Genomic DNA, 19,397 nt, shown 5'->3' with positions numbered 1-19,397 from the left:
AATGGAATGTTTAATGTAGGTGGACAGTGAAGCTGACCGATTTCGACGAATTCAACAAATTCTCGGCAAATTCAACGACTGAAGCTTTTTGTTTGCTCATTGAACGATCTGGGACTATATCGTATCGGAGCGACTGCATTCTTGAAATACGTTCGGTTATCAATTAAATCGTTATTTATTCAATGATTCAGTGTTCTATGTACATTGTATAATTGCAAAGTCACAGTTTTGCTTTACCCATTTTATAGTTTATACGTTTATATCATAGAAGAACTTCTGAAGATGTAGAATTTATTTATTTAGATTGTGTAATACATGTATACACGATGCAAATGTTAATTATATTAATTATATTAGTTGCATGAAACCATTTTACACAAATTCATTGATTTGCAACATTGCGTTTACAAATTAAACTTAATCGTATTTATTGGGTTTGAACTTAATTATATGTATATTAAAATTACACTTTCTAGACTGGTAAGAACGAAGCATTTCATTCATAGCATTAATATTCATATACATTTACAACAAAAACTAAAAAATAGAATTTATTTATTTCGACTGCATATATATATATACATGAGAGAAATGTTACACTTTCCATAAAAACATTTTATTGATTGACTACCATTAGAAGGATTTAAACGTACTCTGGTGTAATTTTCAAACTATTAAACATTTTAAGAAAGAATATAAACTTCCATTTCCCTCCAGTTTGTTGCAATTCTGGTAAAAAAATGTTATTTTGCATAAAGATCCGCTGTGTCTATAGATAAATAACACGGAAAATATTAAAATCAGAATTCTAAAAAATTTTCAGTTTATTAAATTATTATTAAGTAACTGAAAATGAGAAACAATTATTCCGAAGGACGCATACACTATTTTTAGATAAATAACAGGAGAATTTGTTCTCTGTTGGTCTGTTTTTAGATAAATAACATGGGAAAATCTTAAAATCATAATTCTTACATTTTCAGTTTATTACGATTCACACATAATTATATGTGAATCCAAAATGTTACAATAATTGGTATCGCTAACAATATCGTATTTTTACGGCTATTCATAGTATCTTTATTCCCACGTTTGCATTTCCGTGTGTAGTTCTGGTATGTATTATAATCCACCGTAAAAACCTGCAATTACGCGTCCTGTCTACTGAATCTCTGATGATGTGTGCATCTTGCGAGAAATCGTGCACCGATAGATAAAGACACGTTCTTCGAAGACTACGGCCAGTGTGTTCCGGAACATCGTTCGGTGAGCCACGTGAATTTCGTCCGGACTGTCTCTCTCCCTCTCTCAGTCGCGATGAGCCGGCGTGTCTGATCCGTTTCAGACGGTGTAATAAATAAAGCGCTACATTCTTGGGGAAAACCAGTTCGACGGAATTCCTCGGGCCCGAAACTCCGATACTCCGAATATCCGGATCGATCCACAAAAATCTTATCTCTACAATTTTGTGATCGCGAGTGTTCAAAGTTTCAAGCGGATTCTGTGATGATAAACACCGGTGAAATACTTCTTTTCGATCAGCAAGCGTTTTAATCTCGACAGCGTCGAAAGTCCATCGGACCTTGAGCCCGTACAATCCGATTGCGTTAATCTCTCTCGAAAGGAACGGGAATCAAATTTTGGAAAATAAATAGGTAAGTGTAGCAACAACGCAGAATTTTATCGATTCCTACCGCTTCTTGTTGACCACGTGTGCTGGCTGCGTATTGTTCCGTCATGGTTGCGTGACAATAATTGCTGCACTATAATAATCCTTGCGAAAATCCGGGAAACAATGTTCGATGCAGCACGAAGATTCTGCACACTATAGTTGCGAATTTCGCCGTCGAAATAGCGGGAATTATGGGTCAACGACCATTCATTCATTAAACTCACTGTCCTTTCGAGATGACATTAAACATTCTTGCGAAGCTTCTATTATCGATCTCGATCGATCGCGATGACTCGAGCGACTAGTCGTCTTATCGATTTAGTAATATATAGTTGGCTAAGGTAGATTAGCTTCGTTTATTACGAAACCGCTTGTGTAGTGAAAATCAGTTTTTCCATACGGGTAATACTGTGGATGTTTAGAAATATGTTACTATTTGTAGGTCAGTTATATAAGAATTTACGCCCCAAGAAACAGGATTTTAACTAAAATATTATCCCTTTGCACTCCTTTGTCGAGCGTGACTCGGCATCAGAGAAAGAAAAATGTAAAAGAAAAGGGTTTTTACATGTCTTTGGTTCTTCCTTTATTTATTTAACCCTTTGCACTCGGAACTATTTTAATACGAAAACTAAACATTTCTTCTGGCCTAGAATATTTTCGTTCTATATATGATTTTTTTCATTTTATGCATATTAAACTGATGCAAGTTGCTCGTGCAATACTCGAATTTTTAGTAATTTATTTGATATAAAATAATTCAATAACGTAACAATTACTTTACATTACTAATATAGCAATATTTAGTGGTACCTCAGAGTCGCCATTCGAGTACTAAGGATTAATTGTCTTATTTTGTAGTTAACAACAAACATAAGTTCCACAAATATAAATTACAACAAAGTTTGAGAGCTATATTGTATATAATATTAGCAAATCCTAGTCCTTGCAGTAAATTTCATATACAGGTTTTGCACTCCAAATTCACCAGTATATATTATAAAAATCCTAAAAATTACGATATAAATGAAAAGGCGAATAATGGAGAAGAAAAAGAAAAAACCGCGTAAATCGAGAGATTATTTACCGCACGAAAGAAACTCGCGTAAATAAAGTGCCGCGTAAATCGAGGATCGCGTATGTACGTGGTTAATAGTGATGGATTACGAATTGGCGCAGTTACTGACTTAAAAAAAGCAGAAAATTGTACCGAATCAAGAAATTTCTTAGAAATAAACATAACCCTTTGCATTCCGAATTATTTTTCAATTTTCTTGCGAACAACTCTCTATGTACTATTTTAAGTGTTGTATTTGAAATTTAATTCAAAGGACAAGTCCTTCACTTTAAACAATGTTGTTTACTAATTATATTAAACATAGCTCTCACACTCTGTTGTAATTTATATTTGTTTCTAACTAAAAAACAAGACAATTAACCTCTTGCCGTACGATTTATTTTACGGTTTCAGTGATTAGATCTTTTTTGTAGATCGTAATTCCCTAAAAAAGGAGAAAATTGATATACATTGTATGCCTATTGTTCTCCAATAGCTCTATATTAACAAAACCAAAATAGAATTTTATTTCGGTTCAAAGGAAATTATTAACATACAGTTTTATCAGAATCTATTCAGAATCTTCATTACGAGTTCGACACGATATTGTTAGGCAAGGGGCTAAATACATAAAGGATGAATCAAATACATATATAAAAATCCGTTTTATTTACATTTTTGTTTCTCTGATGTCGAGTCACACTCGACAAAGGAGTGCAAAGGGTTGATAATCCTTAAATATTTCTTTATTAACAAACTCTAACTCTAAACTACTAAATAGCATAATTATTGCATGTTACAGACTTCAGAAAGGAGGATTTTCGATCAACCACCGCCACCTGCCATTTTGTCACATTACACTAAATTATCGAAAAACTCACGAAAGCGGACCGTATTTTGTTATCGATACTCCTACTCGGCGAGCAGATTAATAATATCTTGATCATCGCGAGGTCTTCAATCGATACTTAACGTGGAAATAATATAATCAGTGAAGAATTGATTGGATCGATAGTGCTCGTAGGAGTTTCAAGGAAATATCACTATTAATACATTGGATCTCAATCGAGGAGTCTTCTCGATTCATATAGTTCGCATTGAACGCGTGTACCGATCAAATAAACTTTATTAAACCCGGAACAGTTTGCCATAAATCTCGAAGAAGACATTTACGTGTACACCGGCCAGAGAATAATAACTTCGGTTGAACCGAAAGCATACATTGAGTACGAGAGATTATGACAGACAGAAGATGCTGCTGACGTATCGAATGCTCCAAATTTTCTCGCTGTTTGTGTTCTTCGACACGTGATGACGAAGCCAGTAACCGACGGGCGAAGAAAGAAGAGTTGAACGTTAACACGGACACATCCACGAGACGTTGTACAAGTTTTATTGTGGATTTTGCAGGGTCTGCAAAAAGACTGAACAATGCCTGGGAATACTGAATGGTTGTTAATGTTGCTGCACATTCTTCTCTGCGGCCTGAGCGTTTGCTATGGTCGCATGAACGATGAAACACCGACTATACACTCTATTTCTCTGGTCAGTATCAGCATTTTATTTCTACATTTAATTAATAGCGTGAAATTAATAGCATGAAAATAAAGGAAGGAGAAAAAGAAGATCCTTTCAAAATGTAATGACTTGAATGATTATTCATACTCTTCTTACGACAGGCCCAGGCAAATTCTTCCCCGCCAGGGTTGTGTTGAATTACAATTGAATTGTTTCACGAATTATAATTACGAAGTGATTCGATTACATTTATTTCGTAATTCGAAATTCCGTCGCTTCAATCAATTAAATTATAATGTAATTTGTAATTCTGGTCCCTTATTCAAATATATTACGATGTAATTTGTAATTCTGGTCATTCTTCTGGTTATTCAAATAAATTACAACGTAATTCGATTTTACTTTGATTATTCATTACGTGCATTCGTATATCATTTATGAGAATACGAGAGAACTGACAATAATAATAATGATAATAATAACTGACAATGACAAATTTTTTATTTTATTTTTGTAGCAAAATGGGACTGGGATACCAGAGGAAAATAAAAATTTGCCAGTAGTTGGAAAATGTTGCCCAATCGGTCAAATTTTTGACCATAATGCACATGAATGCGTTGTTTCTGATGCCATCTGCAAATACAGTTTCTCCCCTCTCTTTCATACCTTCAACAATACTGGCTATGAGGTTCCCGGTGATAAACCAACTGAGTTCGTTGCGATTATTGGAATCCCTTGTAAATACAACAAGTGAGTGTTGACATGGTACATTATTTATCACTAGACTGCGGATATTTATGCAAAATAAAAATTGTCTGCATTAATTACATGATACGGGAGCTACATAGACGTTTATTTCCTTTTCAAGTAATTTCAGTGAGTTGAAAATAATACAATAGTATTTTCAATTTGTTTAAATGATTTTACTGTTTGTTCTTCTCATTTTTATTATAAATGCATAAAATCCGCAGTCTATTTACAAAATAACCATTATTTAACCATATTTTATTAATGTTTTATATATGTATACTGTATAAGCATAAATGTTGTAACATATTTAACAACGTTTACTCGATTTACTCTTGTTTCTGAATGTAAAAATAAATCGACGAACTATAGAACTTAACGACGAAGATTTATTGGATATTCACTTTTGATTATACAATGAATAATTCAGTACCACTTTATCCACTTTATCTAGACAGTCTACTGCAACACTACTTCAATAATAATTAACATTGTTTACTAAATCGAATGTAAATGAAAAACGTGAATTTAAAATTACTTATCTATTAGTATTAAGTATATTCGTTAAGTTAAGTAGTCGTTGTATTTTTAGTGTGTTCGAAATGATAAATTCTTCACAAGTAAAACACAAACATCAGAATATATAATAATTAATAAATAGATTGAATTAGTACAAGACATGTCCGGCTACATAATACTTCATATAAAATGAAAATTACATAAACATTCACACTACTCATTATTTATATATTTTAATCAATTATGGTATTCTAATATATATTTTAATCAATTATTATTAAAAAGTAGCAGTGAGTAGTAGTAGAAGTAACTATATAATAAAAGGATTACCTATAAAAATAAATAAACAACAATAATAATAAATAATCAATTATGGAATATACAATAATTGAAAAAAGTAAACGATAAATCTTTAGTTCTCCAAAGATTGCGTGTACAGAAAAAAATGAGGATTTTATACGTGATAAAAAGAACACAGGTTAATTGTTTCACTATTAAGAATTACATACATGAGGAAACAGGAAAGATGTCGCATTGAGTGTAGGTTTTTCCTTCCAGTATGCATGCGCGTTCGAACGTCACAAAATTTTCCCACAATTGAATAGATTTATTTTCATTACAGTTAAGTACTTGTTTTAGGTCTATGTTAGATCCAGACAAATACAGAAATGAGAAGAACATTTTGTTGCTAAACGGGTCTGTGTTCGCGCCAGACGAAGAACCGTCGATGTTGGAGTTCGGCGTCGATTATTGTATGGAAAACCTTCCGGGAATCGGTCTGAAAACTTTCGTGTGCCTTCCGGAGATTACGACAGAGGAAGGTACAAAATATGTCGGATATACATATATTGTTTTATAAAAATTACAAAACTGAATTTATTTAGATTTTTCACAAGTTTTATAATGATACGTGCTCGAATAAAGAAATTTATTGAATAATTTTTAATGGAAGCATCTTTATAACTTCAGTAATTAAAATACAGGTTACGCACTCCAAATTCACCCTTCTGGATATCTTAACAATTAATTTATATTTGATGCGATTTTCTTTACAAAAACTTACCTAAAAATACTCTATTTGTAAAAGGTTGAAATTAATTTGCAAAATGGTGAATTTGGAGCGCAAAACCTATGTAAAGAATGTGAAAGCGGTCATTTGACCGATCGTCGTACGGTTAGTGTTAGAATAAAATATTTTGTGACTAATTCGCGCGCTGAGATTAACACATCCAATAATTTCAGATCCTTCAGTCGTGGCGGCGGATTCCCGATACGCCATTTACGCCTGCAGCCTCCTAATACCGGTGCCATTTTTAATTCTTACCATCGTCGCGTATTGCATTACTCCGCAATTAAGGGACGTCCATGGACAAGCACTGTGCCGTTACTGCGCTTGTTTAGCACTCGCTTTTTTTACGTTGGCGATAACGCAACTGGGAAGTTTGCATTTATCAGAACAGGCTTGCATCAGTATAGGTAAGAGTGTCATAAAATGAACCTTCTGATATACCATTTACCTAGCCGGCTGAATGGAATCACTTGGACGCGTTCACTTCCACTGAAATCTCTCATAAATTGACACTTAATTCTCCGTTATCGCGGTATCGTCGTATTTCGTGCCCCTTATTTCCTCATTTCCTTATTTTATCTTTTTTTTTATTAATACAATTTGAATCTCAAAGAAGAGATTATCTTGCAGTACTGTACAGGGTGTTTCAAAATTATATGTCGTGGCCACTATATCGTGATTCTGCACCTCCGGATCTGTGTAGATCTGTTCCAAAAATGTACCGCAAAATTGATCTTAACATTGAATCTCAAGGTCAAAATTGTTTGTTATTTAATCGTGTAGTACTCATCGCAACGAACAAAAGTCTCAAAGCCATTATGTGTCTCGTGTGAATTGTTCTCTTAGAAAACGACCTTAAAGTTTCGTAAATTACAGTCGGGTACAATATTAAGTGGACACTCTTAAAAATCGCATAACTTATTTACAATTGGTCCGAGGGACTTGAATTTCTTTAAGATGTTAAATCGACTAGTTTGCTAGAGAATGAGTAAAGAACAATTTTTTTAGATTGCAATTGGTAGAAATCATAAAAATTTTTTAAATAATGTTCTTTAAACTTTTTTATCTAAGCCTGTAACGATAATTTAACCAATGAGTTTTGCAGATTTCGTTAACTTGTATGCATACTGGAAGTTTTATCAATATCGGTCTACATTGCAATGAGCTACAAACGTTTGAAGATGACCAAGACGGTATAAACATGGAGGGGATGATTCGACACGGGAAAATGAGTCGAAAATATACAATGAACTTTTTCATTTGACGCGTCGTTTTCGAGAAGATTGACTAACAATCCGTCAAATTCGTCGAATTTTCAAACTCAAAGGAGAAGATAAATTTGTTCTATATTTTCTCATGTAGAATCATCCCCAAAATCATTTAACCATGAATACATAAAATCAGCAGTCCATTTATACGTGTATAATATTATGTAAAGACATAAAGAAATATTATTCCAATATTGTTTTAAATTCTGCACATTTTGAACAGAACAGAGAAAATTCGCTTCATAAACCGGAAAAAGGAATTTTAACATTGACTTTACATCAATCAGCTCTGAATCACCAATCTGAGATTCTTAATCCGTCGACTAAAGATAAATATGAATTGACTAATAGCCGTTATCATTGTCGATAACATTAAAGAACTATTTATAACATGTACATCTTATTTCACTCTAAAAAGCTCCATTGTCAGTGAATACTAAGAATAAGTATGAGGGTTTTATCTCTGTCAGGAGGAGATTAGCTCTTCCACCACCCATTTTCTCGATGACTATCTCACGGCTTTTAGTCGTTTGATCATGTAATGGAGTCCATCGCATGCGATTCAATATCACGTACTCTTAAAAACTGGTGTTTACACTTGTTCAAAGACTCTCGAGATTTTCTAATTCCATTATCGTTCAAGATATATTAAACCCAGACTTAAAAATCGCCTAATTATCTTTTTATTTAATTTTTAAGTCTCCTTGTTCTATTTCTGATCTTGTGTGACCTTGAAGGTCATTATGTCATATACGAATGAATTCCTTTTGGCACACATTTTCATGTGATATAAAAAGTACATAGCATTTTCCATTTAAAAAATCACATTTATACATCTTTAAAAAAATTATCCAGTTAATACTTTTCATCTTGTTAAAATTATTAAAAAGAAGGGGATTATTTTTCATAACAAATCCGCATTCTATTAATTTGCTTAAAACGTGAGGCCTGGAAGAAACGTTGTTCATTTAATAAAACTGAGTGGAAGAAATCTTCGAAATGGTTGCGCACTATAAACACGGGCATAGTCGCTGTACCATTGAATGTCGAAGAATACTGTTTTCGTATCGCATTTCGTTTTTGACTGTATATAGCGCGATCCATAGAATATTACACTTAAAATGATGTAAGAAGTGATTCCATCGGTGGAGAGGTCAGTACTCATTTGGGAGCAATTAAAAAACAATTGGCTTTTTTCAGCGTTTGTTTTCCAGTTCTCCTTCATCGCCTGCTTCTTTTGGCTAAATGCGATGTGCATCGAAATGTGGTTGTTGGTGCGTGGCCACGTGGAACGCGAAACGTACAAGAGGATGAAGCCAAAAACGTTATTCTTTTATTACTCTTTATGGTGTTGGGGTCTCTCGATGATATTTATCTTCATCTCGTTGATCGCTGATCTTGGTCCAACGATACCTATCAACAGCTGTAAGTTAAATTCAATTTTCTAAATCCGATTTGTCCGTGCTAGATACAGGATTTGAACTCCAAAGTCACCCATTTGCAAACCAATTTCAACCTTTTACAAATAAATTAAAATAAAATAAACGGATGATGTGTAGTGGGCCTAACTCTTTAACAAAGTCGCGGAGAAGATTTTCGCAAAGAAACAAGATACTTCAAATGACGTTGCAAATCACCCTGTAGAATACAAAACTATATTTTAAAAAAATATTTCTCTCGGGATACAATAACAAAATATTGAGACCAGGATATGGAAACATTAGTGCAATTAGTAAGACACACAGTACAATGTTACTTCTAAAAACTACAATTTAATAAATACAATTTAATATTCCAACTTCTGAATATGCAACATGACACTTAACTAATATTCCATTAGACATTGTACACAATATATTTTTTTTCAAATTTGCTTTGCTTCGTTTATTTTACATCATTCGACGTGCTGTGCAACGTGCAATAGTGTCGTATCTACGTAATCACTGGATAAGCATACAACTTTGAAGAAGATAATGGAACTAACAGAAACGAGTTACGCCATTATCAATATTTACGAATGCAAGGAAATGATCGCCTATTGAGATATGCTTTGCACTGAGACATAGTACTTGCGTGTGTACACCCAAGGTTTCTCAAACTCGATTTGTCACAGAGACTTCCGTCTTTCATTTCAATTATAATGTTTATATTGTTGCTAAAGCCTCGAATACACGAGCGGATTGAGGGATAAATCACATTTATTTCTTTTACGAGATTATGTCTGTCGAGGACGATAGATCATCGGCTTTTTCTTTCTATAATCTTTACGTTATCGTTCAATATTGCTGATATTATTATCATCTTGTATAATTATCATTTGCAGTTGATCATAAATATTACAGATGTTCAAACGAATGAATCCATTGTTTATTGTGCAAGGTACCCGTTAGAATCTTCGAAAAAAATACAGAAGTGGATATTAAATTGAATTTTGTATTCGATTTCTTAGATCTAAACTGAATCCTCTGATTATATCAATATTTTCTCCACGATATTCAAATATACCTGTAATTATTAGACTACTGATTTTTATGCAGAATAAAAATTATCTGCATTAATTGCAAAACGCAGAAGACACATAGACGGTCATTTCTTTTCTTAATCATATTGAAATCAGTTGAGAATAACACACAACAGCATTTTCAAATTCTTTAAATATTTCCTCTATTTTGCATTTGATCTACTCATTTTTAATGTATACAACCCGCAGTCTAGTAATTATCAACGAAAAGAAAACATTATACAGTCAAAATTATAAATTACAGCAAATTATTAGTTAGTCCAACTTCGCACACAAAAAATCGTGAAACTATATTAACTGAAAATTACGTTAACTGGAAACTTCACGTTTACTTCTTCTTCCACAGCGAGCAGCAAAGCACTGACATTCTTTTACGTGCCAGTCGGATTGCTGTTTCTTGGAAACGTGATTCTCTTCGTTCTAACGTTCATTAAGCTGTCGAACTATCAGAAGGATCTCGACTTGAGGCGTTTAGCGAGGAATGAGGAATCGGATCGTCGGGATCGAAGACTCGTCCGACGCTATACCAGGACAGCTATTGCCTGTTTGATCATCTTCTCCCTGATGGCTCTGAACTGGTCGATAGAGCTTCTCGGATTCTTGTTAGTCGATGGAGACATTGAAGGTGGTGTACCAGTTAGACAATGGTCCATATACGACCTAGTGAACACTCTTCTGGGTGTTGTTGTGTTCTATTTGTTCGTGATACGAAGACCGCAAAAGGACCTCGTCTGGCACAGGATACAACAGCTTCGTGGCATCAACACGACACCACCTCAAGTTGGAAGCATGGAAGTGTATTTACTTCCGATGGTGAACGGTGATACTGTGCCTGGACAAACGATCATTCCGTAAACATGATCGCAACCCTTACCCAGTGCGTGTGATCGTCGTATAGTTACCAGAATCGCCAGACTTGGGAATTCTATCGCCGTCACGTGACGTGTTTCATCTCTATCGTTCATCTGTCACAATGTCACGTGACTAATCTGTTACTGGCAGAGAGAGAGAGGGGGTAACTTTTTCCTTTCAATTCGTGCTCCCTCCCCTTATCTGGCGACTCTGATAGTTACTCTACTGCCACAGATTGTGTTACAGTTCCTCCGAAGAGACATTTCAATGACTTTTCGCATCAGAACCATCAACAACCGAAACGAGACTGATGAACTCTTCAGACTTTGTTGATCAATCACAAAGATCGAGTAAATTATTTTATAGTTAACCAATTGTTATGTACGTACAGTAAATAACGATAATATTCGAAGTGAGCGGATATTTAAAGGGAATTAAGGATTCCAAAAGTGTGTTCACGCAAATGCTTTGCCACTGAAACATTGCCTTTACTAACGTAATATAAAAAATTTGTAAAAATGGTAATTGAAATTCCTGAAAGCCCTAAATTCGAAATCGCACGTTTTAATTTATTTATAAAACTCCTTTTTAAAGGAATATTTTATTTTGTTATTCAAATAAAAATTGACAGAGATAACATTTAGCAAATTCAATTTGCACTATTTTACTTTATTTCAAACTATACATGTATTTTTACACGCAAGACATTTTATTTATTTATTTATCATGAATTTTTGGTATGTATAACTTTTCTTATTTGTTTCTGACGAAGCGACGTGCACATAAAATACATATATATGTATAAGATTAATTTAAACGATGCTGTTCGAATATATTCTTTAATTACTGTATGCGAAATTCTACGTTAAATAATGCATAAATATTTATAATTTATTGTACAATAGGGGCGGCGATGTCATCGTTCATTAATTATAGATAAGTACACATAGCTTCTTCGAAACAGTTGAACGTATATGCAAACGAAAGCTCGATTTTCAATTTACGAGTTTGCATTTCAACGAAATACAATTTCATGTACAAATATATATTATTTTCTATTGAACCCGGTGCGTCATATATGTCGATTTAATATAAATAATAACAAATTAGGTTTTCAGAGACTGTAAAAACGAATGTTTTGTAATCTTCAGCTAAAATTTGATAAGTTTGTGAGAGGTTCGAAAGAACGTTCAAAATAAATTAAAGTTTATATGTTTTCAGACAAAAATAACGCATTTCTGAGAAACGCCTGGTTATATAAAAACATCTGCGACTCGTTTTACAATACATGTGCAAGTTGTGATATTCGTATGCTATTGCATAACTATGAGAAGCGAGTTAAGCTGCATTGCGTCCTTACAGTATATACATTCACGCTCTTTTGGAAGCCAGTGTAACATTGCTAAAGTATCTTTCAATATACTGCATGATACATAATCGTTTCCAATATTGCATGACAAAAAAACAAACACCAGCAATGAGCACACTTACAATTAGTATTGATAGCTTCATTTATCATTAGACTGAGGATTTTATGTAAATACGAAACGAGAAAGACATTAGAAGAATACAAGGATGTCGTTCTATTATTTTCGACTTTTTACGATGATTAAAAGAGAAAATACATTTTCATACAATCAATATTTGGACAATTTTTATTTTGCATGAAAATCCGCAGTCTATCATTCATACATAATCTGCATACAAACTTAAATTACCTGAAAAACACTGTATTCTGACATAAAATATAAAGCAATAACATATGTTAATTATTTCAGAAAAACATCATACTCAAATTAAACGTAGCATTTACTGAACATGATTTGTGAAAACTAAAAAATTGTCTATACAGAATACTAGATGTAAAGGTTGAGACATCTAAGGCGAGAACTTACAAGATGTTTCCCTCATGGCCAGACTGTTTTACGATGTGTTAAAGTCATTCATATTTTCCTACAAAGAAGATGTTCGCGTTATTCTAATATTGTAGCTGACGAAGACACAAATTCATCCATGTATAATCGGTTGTTCTTGAAATCAGTACTGCATACTAATTTTTGTAAAATATTAATCAAACAAAAAATATTCCTCATCAACTACAATATTGCAGGAATAGAAATATATTACTACATTTAATAGATTATGAATGATCGTGAAATCATAGAAAGTATACGGCCATGAAGAGAAAGACAATTCAAGTTCTAAGCATAGATGACTCACCCTGTCTATTGCAATAATTCCACACCATTTGTTTACATTCATCATATTTTATTTGACTATTATAAAAATTTTGTATCCTATGTTTTGTAATTGCAGTACCAAAAGAATTTCTACGTATTTTAAATGTAAAGCTCTTAAGTTATTTGCTTACTTCTAATTTATGAAATAAACATTTTATTTCGAGTATCGCTACTTTCTTCCTCTAATAGTTCTACATAGGACAAAATAATCTACTTGGCAAGTAAAAAATATTCTTCTTTATTTGCATCCCCATTTATGCCATAGTGTACATTTGTTCGTATCCGTGCGTATCTACGCACTATAAAAATAAAATACGCAGGTTTGTACAACCAAACCGTTGTAGCAATTTTTCCAACCCAGTAGAAAAACGTGTTCAACTAATATTCAATTATTATGCACGCATGCATTCGAGCGTTAGGTGCGCAAAACACATCGGCGAATTTATCTAAGTTCTAAAGCGTAACACATTTAAGTAAGTACTAATGCTTTTGGGTAATGACAACCCAACAAGCGAAAACCAGGTACCAAATTCTGAGTAGAGTTTTTCACGTAGCTCTCTACCTTTAAAAATATTCCCGTATTATCCAACAGATACTGCGCCTTTCAGAATTCTGGAATGTACGTATGTATTCAGTTTCATAATATACTTTGGACCAATCGAACTAAATACAAAACTTCCTCAAAATACAACTGTACTGCACCTAAGATTTACTAGCAGTATTCTGATTAATGCGCAATATTTAATGAACAATACAGAACAGAGTAACGTTATTAGCTATAATTTCTAAATAAATTGTATTCACTCTTTGAATTTTGTTAAAGCCATATTATGCGACATCACAGTAAGCTTGAACATTTTGTCATCCTATAGCGTACATACGCAGAATTTAATCCTGAAACATATCCGCAGTGAAATTAGATATTGTCAATGATTAGTGTTTTCTTTTATGGTCAGCCAATTCAATCCAAGCTCTCTGCAAGTATACTTCTAAAGAAATTTCACGTGTGTGTAACGCATATTGTGAATTCCATTATTGTTTGTTCACGAGTCAGATTAAAATATTTTATAAAAACGTATTGCTACACTTCAATACTTTGTAAAATAATACAAAATAGTCGATTTCAAAGAGTTAAAAAATTTAAATCAAGTGCTCTACGTATACCAACTATAAAGTCACCGAGCCAGTAATCACTATATGTGCACACGATTATACACTGTCATAATTATATGCAATGAACATTTCTGTTTAATCTATCAAGCTGGTCTGTGGTGACCTGGAAACGGTGGACTAACGCCTAAAATTCCAAGCAGATTCCCTCTTTGAGCAACATAAACTAATTGGTACATTCCTGGCGAACGTAAGGCCGTATCGCTGAAGTAAATTCGTTCTGTATCCGCATGCGGTTCAAAAGGAACAGGAGACGATTTTCCTAGAAGAAAATTTTTATGAATTCACCAGACTAATTATAAAATATTAGAGGTCCGACATTTCCGAGTTCTCGCACACCTCTATAAAACATATACAATAAGTCCCATTCTAAGTCAATTCTCGGTTTTGTGTTGTGACATAGATCGGGATCGGACACTATTTTTTTGTGGCTTCGTCGACCGCGCGGCCGAAGGCGCACCAAAAAGTTGCGGATCGGTGAGATTGGTGATTTAGTGTCATTTTAACCAGAAAAATGTTACAAATAGGTTGGTGAAAGACCCATAAAAAAATAATGAAAAATAAAGAAGATTTGTAATTGGATTAGTAGTGGTTCACATCAATATACCCGACCCGGTATGGAATTACGCGGCCTGTTTACACTACTCGGCGACCGAGGCAGCTCGAACTTCTTGGGCTATCGCGGGGTATGGCCGCCAGTGGAATGGGTAGGCGAACTGACATAGAGAACGGTCTCCTCCGCCATACTTAGAATGGAACTCACCCGTAACAAGAAGCGTAATAAGCCTGTATAAAATTGTATGAAAATATCATTTTACCTCGGCCCACGTATTCATAAACGATGTATTCGTCCAAACTAGAAAAATCGTTAGGAAAAAGACCAATCCAATCGCTACCAGCAGGTTTAGCATCTCTCAACAATCTATACGATACAGAATTTTCTTCGTCGATAAACCATTGCGTTACAGGTTGGAACTCTACACCGTGATCTGGCACTGTTGGTCTGACCTATAAATTGAATGTACCCACTGAATTATCATTTGATTTCGCCTATTTATATACTGCAAAAAATATCTTACAATAATGTCGAACTCTCCTGTGACTGGTTTATGATCCGATTGTATGTAACTGGAATGACTTTTGTAACTATGCTGAACTGCGCTAAGCTTCACATCATCGTACACATCTGCGTTTACTTTGTATAAAATCCTATCAGTCCAAGATGGTCTACGTCTGTATAAAAAATATTTAGTTAGGAAAATCAATGTTTCGAATGACTCTATCGCTAAGAACTGAAATTCATCTTACTTGAGATCAAATTCTTGAGATTGAAATTCATATTTGTATGTAGGTGGAAATGTAATAACATTTTCATTCAATTCCTCAAAAGCCTCTCCTCTTTGCATCACCCTTTTTAATTGGTCTCTTTCTAGCAAGGGTTTCAGTTGATTTTGTTTCACCTTCATGTCGATATCCTCAGCTGTTAAATCTTCTCCGTGTAGCCGAAAATTTAAGTCGCCGATCCAAAATATATAACTGTGTAGAAAAAGTGCTCGGTATTAAAATCAATATATGCTGATCTTGTCAATGGAAAGTATAATACGCACTCATGATACAATATCTTTGATGTATCCGAGTAACTAAAAGCATGGCTTGTTAGTATTGTATTATAATCTGATATTCTGTCCGCTAATAAATGGTCATGGGGTGTCAAGTGTGAATTCACAATACATATACTGACACCATATATATTTAGTCTTATACTAACTGCACCCTTGTTACCCTGTGTAACAAACACTTGTTAGAAGAATTACAGTCGAAGCTCGATAACTCGAATCTCAAGGGAAGAACTAAAATCTTCGAGTAAGAGAGGTTTACGAAAATTCGACTTACAGGGGATTTGTAAAAAAAGTACAGAGGTTTTCAACTTAAAGAGGTTCGTGTTATCGTTTGACTGTATAATGAAAGCTCTATAATTAAAGAATTTCTCTTACCCACATGCCTCCGAACCCTGTTCTTGTATACTGAGCTTCGATCAATCTTAAATGGGTGATATGTTTTCGTAAACTGAACGCAATTAATACTAAACCCTGTAAGCGTTGTGTACGTATTTTCACGTAGTCATATTTTTGTAATACATCCCTGAAAACCATAAACAATGTGTATTTAAAATTACATCAATTTCGTGAGACAGGTCATCAATTTACGGAAGTAATTTATGTCTATGATCATTTACCTAAAAGATTTAGTCCACGGGTCATCGAAAATCATGTCTAATACCATATTTTGCGGTTGAGCTTTCACTTCCTGCAACCTAATTTGTTTTGTAAGATTATATAGTTATTTTGTACGCGTCTATGGACTGTACTGTATATTTACCCGACGAAATATAAATCTGGCATTGCTTTCGACGAATTATGACGGTGAACGTCGAGCAGCTGATGCAAATCTTGTTTAGGATACTTAGTCGCCACATTCCATGTGACAAAGTATATCCTGAAATATATATAGTAGATATTCATTATCAAAATGACTTACAATAAAACAACGAATAATATAAAAATTGCATATAACGAGCAGAAATATGCGCTATGTCATTCGAAATTTAATTCATCAATCTAACAATAAGTTACAACGCAAAATATCAATTGCTTCGACAAAACTCAATTTTCAGTTATGGACGAGCCTATCGATTAAGAATAGTATACGGTTGTGGCGGAAAACGTATATTTATTTTGACTTACCTGAGACGTTCCAACTTGTCGGCCATTTCTAAAACACTTATGTGCGAGATTTACGGAAATTACACTAAATATTTACGAAGCTCTGGTAGTATTCGTGGGCAGGCTATAGCACCGTGACTTTGCAGAGTGCATACCAGCACATTTTTAGGTTAAGAAAGTTTCTTCATGCTGCCAGCGTACAGCTGAATGATTTGACCGACGTCAGTCGTCATTGGCAAATCAATTGTGGACGATTGAATTATCGATTCACAGTAACGACGTGTGTTTTTCGTTGCACCGTGCTAATGCACGAAACTGATCAAAGAACCATTCTGTTGACAGCTGTAACAAAATTCAATTTCCCCCTCTACTTAAACCCGCCATGCCATGTGACCTTACGAAGCAACCTGTCGTCTACTCGTCTACTGTCAAACGAATACATACTATTTACATATGTACTACGCCACAACGCATTACGCATGGAGTAAAATAACTAAATATGTACCTTTGGTCAGAGACATAACAATTGTAAACAACACCCCGTTCCATTGCGTAAACACAATAATACAATAGTAATACTAAATACAATAATACTAAAAACTGGCATGAATGGATTAGATAGAAACAGATAGAGACGAGTAAGTACGTATACAATACAGTCTATACCTTAGACTTATTGTTAGACCATTGTACATATTTATAGACCCGGCATAGGTATAGTATGTGTATAGCAGCCAATATACTCTTGATTTTTCATCAATAAATGTAAATATAATGTGTCAGGGAATAAATAATAACCAATTCATTTCTGGCAAAATTTACTGAAAATTGTTACGGTTAGAAAGTATTTATGCAAGCTCCACGAATGTTGTAATACACATATGTACTGACCGACGCCGACAGTCCGACACCACGGCACCGTGGCCGACACTACGCCACGTAAATGTGATCGATTTATACGTAAAAAACATTCCGTAACCTGCATAATATGCGAAATGGACGTGATATGTGTGAAATTTAATACCCAATGGGTCACAAAGCTATGCTAGTCTAAACATACAAAGTCTGCTCTGATACGCAATAGGCCCAGTTCTTTTAGTATCGTTACAAGTGTGTATGTATGGAGTGTAGAAAAACTAATTTGGAATGAAATACAACTACTAAACATGTGACTTAAAGTCATTTGAAGGTCACAATATTAGGTCATTGAACTTGTTCTGACAATTAAAAAATGGAGTGACTTCGAATTTTTACCGAAAAAAGCATTTCTAACATATTTTAAATATATTACCACTTGTACTTGATGCAAAACTGACTTACTTTTGTTGGAAACGTTTCTTTGTTCAATTATCGAAAGTACTATATTATATACAATATTTTTTTACTCTTACTTGTAGAAGATGCTGGCACTGTTTGGAGGCAAAAACTTGGCACACCTTTTGTATTAATCTTGATAAATATTTTACTTTAATTCGGAATCTAATTTGCAATGCTAAACGATACTATTTGTTATGTTGTAAACTATAGATCTCGTTGCACCTTAATAAAAGCGAGTCGACAGGTTCGTGATCACTGAGCATTGAGCAATGTGATTCACTTACTGATAGAAGAACAATAGTTCCATTTCCAGCGAGTTCTTTTAAATGTTCTTATCATATCTCTCCACACCATATAGAATGTTTCGTGGAAGACATACTTAAGCTCAATACATGGCTGTAGATATTTTTCAGCAATCAATCATTTTTTGTTCATCATCTTATGATGGTTACAAATATTCTCTAGATTAACGTGCTTCCAAAATTTCAAGCTGATAATAATAATAATTTAATAATATATATAATGTTTTTTTTAGATATATTATATTATATAATATATATGATAATATAATAATATAATATATCTAAAAACATTATATAATATAATATAATAATTAATAATATTATAATAATAATAATATAATAATTATATAATATGATATAAGGTCAATAGCCTGAGTAACAAGACTTGCCAAACGTTATCGGAAGATTACCGAAACGCAAAA

The 19,397-nt window shown here is 33.7% G+C and overlaps 2 protein-coding genes across 3 annotated transcripts; one reads left to right on the top strand and one right to left on the bottom strand.

Moving 5' to 3' along the window:
• The first annotated feature begins 1,029 nt into the window (after positions 1 to 1,029).
• Positions 1,030 to 11,926, top strand: LOC143221882 (putative G-protein coupled receptor Mth-like 10). The gene is made up of 7 exons (XM_076447506.1): positions 1,030 to 1,655; positions 3,532 to 4,274; positions 4,765 to 4,997; positions 6,153 to 6,334; positions 6,756 to 6,989; positions 9,051 to 9,275; positions 10,718 to 11,926. The coding sequence occupies exons 2-7, from the start codon at positions 4,161 to 4,163 to the stop codon at positions 11,224 to 11,226; spliced, it is 1,497 nt and encodes a 498-aa protein (XP_076303621.1). The 5' UTR covers positions 1,030 to 1,655; positions 3,532 to 4,160; the 3' UTR covers positions 11,227 to 11,926.
• LOC143221893 (inositol polyphosphate 5-phosphatase K) lies at positions 11,858 to 18,950 on the bottom strand. Of its 2 annotated transcripts, XM_076447549.1 has the most exons (10): positions 18,748 to 18,950; positions 17,378 to 17,698; positions 17,013 to 17,129; positions 16,870 to 16,947; positions 16,628 to 16,775; positions 16,241 to 16,416; positions 15,942 to 16,169; positions 15,713 to 15,866; positions 15,452 to 15,641; positions 11,858 to 14,895 (listed from the first exon to the last, which is right to left on the bottom strand). In XM_076447549.1, exons 2-10 carry the CDS (start codon positions 17,401 to 17,403, stop codon positions 14,720 to 14,722), a joined length of 1,293 nt encoding a protein of 430 aa, XP_076303664.1. In that variant the 5' UTR covers positions 17,404 to 17,698; positions 18,748 to 18,950; the 3' UTR covers positions 11,858 to 14,719. The 2 variants fall into 2 exon arrangements, with proteins under 2 accessions (XP_076303664.1, XP_076303656.1); XM_076447541.1 differs by lacking the exon at positions 18,748 to 18,950 and having other exon boundaries at positions 17,378 to 17,783.
• Positions 18,951 to 19,397: the final 447 nt, after the last annotated feature.

This window comes from Lasioglossum baleicum, chromosome 1 (genome assembly GCF_051020765.1).
Source record: "Lasioglossum baleicum chromosome 1, iyLasBale1, whole genome shotgun sequence".
In the NCBI taxonomy this organism is placed as follows: Eukaryota; Metazoa; Arthropoda; class Insecta; order Hymenoptera; family Halictidae; genus Lasioglossum; species Lasioglossum baleicum.
This window is presented reverse-complemented; position numbering and strand designations above follow the sequence as displayed.